The following is a 3,598-nucleotide window of genomic DNA, read 5'->3' as shown; positions in this document are numbered from 1 at the left end:
CATAGTGGTTGTTGAATGTTGTCAAATGCTTTTTCTGCATCTATTGAAATGATCACATGGTTTTTCTCCTTTATTTTGTTAATATGATGAATAACTCTTGATTGATTTTTCAATGCAAAACCAGTCTTTCATTCTTTGGATAAATCTCACTTGGTCGTAATGTATCGTCCTCTTTATATATTGCTGGATTAAACTTGCTCATATTTAACTAAGTTTTTTGTGTGTAAGTTACTGAAGGATATTGGTCTATGGTTTTCTTTTCGTGCAATGTCTTCATCTGGTTTGGGTATTTTGTAATGCTGGCCTCATAAAATGATTTGAGAAGTGTTTCCCCTCCTCTACTTTCTGAAAGAGTTTGTATAGGATTGGTAATATTTCTTCTCTAAGTATTTCATAGTATTCACTAGTAAAGTCATATGGGCCTGGAGTTTTCTGTTCCATTTCTTTCATAGATTTAGGGATATTCAGGTTTTCCACTTCTTCTTGAGTTAGTTTTGGTGATTTGTGTCATTCAAGGAATTTGTCCATCTCATCTAAATTGGCAAATTTATTCACAAACATTTTCCCTAACATTCCCTGGTTACAGTTTTTTATCAGTTTTATTGGTATTTTCAAAAGCTTTCTGTCTCATGGATTTTTCTCTATCATTTATTTGCTCATTTTACATTTTATTCATATCTGCTCTTATCTTCATTATTTCTTTCCTACTGCTTATTTAGGTGAAATTAATCAAAATTTGCTCTTCTATGTCTGATTTTCTGCAATATCGTTCTGTTACTTAAGATAAGTTTCCTCTTGATTGCTACTTTACTTCTTTCTTTTCTGTGAGTTTTGTTTCATACATTTTGAAGCTTTGTTATTATGACTTCTTCATGAAATAACCCCTTTATCATTAGCAAATGTCCTCCATCCCATCATATTCCTTATCGTAAGGTCTACTCTGCCTGCTATTAATAGAGCTACTCAAACTCTCTTATTATTCGAGTTTGCACGGTATGTCTTCATCCATCTTTTTACTGTTACCAGACCTATATCTTTATGTTTAAAGTGGGTTTCTTATGCTTAGCATATGTTTTGTTTTGCCTTTTTATCCACTTTGACACCCTCTGCTTTTTAACTGAAGCATTTTCTTAACTGAAGACCATTTACCATTAATGTAATTAGTGATATGGCTCAGTTTAAATGTACCATCCTGTACTTTATTTTCTGTTTGTCCCATGTGTTCTATGTTCCTCGTTCTATCTTTTCATGACTTCTTTTAGGTTGAATAATTTTTAGAATTCCATTTTATCCTCACTATACCTTCTTTTAGAGCTAGGGTTTCTGATACGCATTTTACCTTATTATTGACTACCTTCAACTGGTTTAAAATCATTCCACGTATCATGTAAGAACATTACAACAATATACTTCCAATTACCCACTCATGTCCTTTGTACTATTGTTGTCATACATTTCATGTCTACATTGGTTATAAACCGCACACTATGCTGTTAATATTTTTGCTTAAACAGTTTACTATGATTGAAAGAGATATTAAAATGAGAAAAATTTATATTTACCTACATATTTTCCATTTCTGGAACTCGTCATTCATTCACGTAGATCCAAATTCCCATCTGGTGTCATCCTTCCTTGAGGAGAACTCTCTTTAACATTTCTTGTAGTGCAGGTTTTCTGCTGACAATAATTCAGCTTTTATATGTCTGAAAGAAGTCTTTAATTTGCTTTCTTCTCTATTGTGGCAAAATTGACACACCATAAAATAAACCATTTTAAAGTAAACAGTTTAGTGGCATTTAGTACATTCACATGTAAAAGGATTGCCAAGTACTGAGAAGAAGAGCAGCTGGAGAAGTTAGCCTTGGATAGAAGGGCAGAGCCCTCTTCCGCCAAGGCAGGAAATAGGCAAGGATGTTTGCTGCTGTAGGTAGGTCTGAAGATGTGACATGGGACAAGATGCTGACGAACGAAACTCTTGTCTGATGATCAGAGAGGAAAGGAGAGGGCATATCACAGAGGGTCTGCTAGCCCATGAGGAGGACTTTGGCTTTGACTCTGAGTGAGATGGGAGGCACTGAAAGGTTCAGCGCAAGAGAAGGAGAGACCTGATCTTGATCTCATCACTGGTCCTGAGTAGGGGTTCTGTTGGGTTGGTGATGGGACAATTTCAGGTAATTACAAGGCGCAGGGCCACTTACTCAGGTAGAAGTTTCTGAGGGACTGACTTTGATATTCTCATAGGATGTGCGTGCACTCTGACTTCAAGGTCTGTGCACCTCCTCTTGGTGTGAGGGCTGGTGGGGTTTCCATTCTCCTGGCCTCTACTTTACCGCTGGTCTCCTGAGCCTAATTTCATTCTTCCAATTCTGAGTTTTATTCCCTTAAGCCTGAAACCTGCCTTCTTTGTCTCTGTCCCTCACCACCACTCCCTTTTGTAAATTGAAACTCCAAACTTAAAACCCTCATCTGACTCTGAGCTGGACTCTACAGACTCTGCAAGTTTCTGGGCGTGGTTTCATGCAGCTGGGGAATGGGACACAGGAGTTGAGGCATTTGCCCTTCACCGTCTTTCTGCTGGTCTACACAGTGGCCGTGGCTGGGAACTTCTGACTCCACACTCCCATGTATTTCTTCCTGGCCAACCTCTCGCTGCTGGATACTGCCTATATCTCCAATATCTCCACAGTGCCTCAGGTTCTAGTTCATCTGCTGGCACCAGTGCGGGTCATGCCTTGTCATGCTTGTCTTACCCAGATATTCTTTCTCTACTTCCTGGCTCCCTGGGAGTGCTTCCTGCTCACAGCCATGGCCTATGACCACTACACAGCCATCTGCCAGCCACTGCACTACCTAGTCCTCATGGGCCAAAGGACTCGGACAGGACTGGCTTCAATCTCCTGCCTGCTTGCTTTGGCCAATGCACTCACCCACACCATTCTTGCAGCTCTACTCAAGCGCTGTGGACCCCGCCTTATCACCCACTTCTTTTGTGACCTCCCTCCACTGCTCAGACTCTCTTGCTCCACCACGTGGGCCAATGAACTTGCCCTGTTCTTCAGTTTTCTGGTGGCTCTCGCACCTTGTGCCCTGGTTGTGATCTCCTATATACATGTTGTCGCTGCGGTTTTCAGGATTCACTCTGCCGAGGGCCGAAGAAAAGCCTTTTCTGCCCGTGGTGCTCACATCACCATGGTCTGCATTTTCTACATCACTCCAGTCCTCTGCTGCATCCTTCCCAGCTCTGCACACTCTGGCTTGAGAGACCGGGTTCTTTCTGTGCTGTATGTGGTCCTCGCTCCTATGCTCAACCCCATCATCTATGGCATATGCGAAACAAGGCCACACTCCTCCACAGTGCGGCTGGCACATACCTGATGCTTTGGGAGTGAATCCAACTACATAGGATTCTGAAATTTAGTGTAGATGGTCCATTTGGTGAATCTTATTTTGTGTGCCAGGCTTTCCTCCATTCCAGCAAAGATCAAATATTTCTGTTGCATTTTTTTATTCTAAAACATTGTTTTTTTGTATTTATAGAAATAAAACATGGTCATTGGATAAGTTGTGCAGTTACAGAAGCTCATAAAATGACAAA

General features: G+C 40.6%; 1 protein-coding gene across 1 annotated transcript; it reads left to right on the top strand.

Annotated features, from left to right (window-relative positions):
- Window positions 1–2,613: 2,613 nt before the first annotated feature.
- Window positions 2,614–3,378, top strand: LOC309796342 (olfactory receptor 3A1-like; the record flags this gene model as incomplete). Its single annotated transcript, XM_082609375.1, has 1 exon — window positions 2,614–3,378. A coding segment is annotated over one exon (765 nt), but the record flags the coding sequence as incomplete, so codon positions are not given.
- Window positions 3,379–3,598: the final 220 nt, after the last annotated feature.

The sequence above is a fragment of the Mesoplodon mirus genome, assembly GCF_964341445.2.
Source record: "Mesoplodon mirus genome assembly, chromosome: X".
Taxonomy (NCBI): domain Eukaryota; kingdom Metazoa; phylum Chordata; class Mammalia; order Artiodactyla; family Ziphiidae; genus Mesoplodon; species Mesoplodon mirus.
Note: the sequence above shows the minus strand (reverse complement) of the source record. Positions and strands in the feature narration are given on the sequence as shown.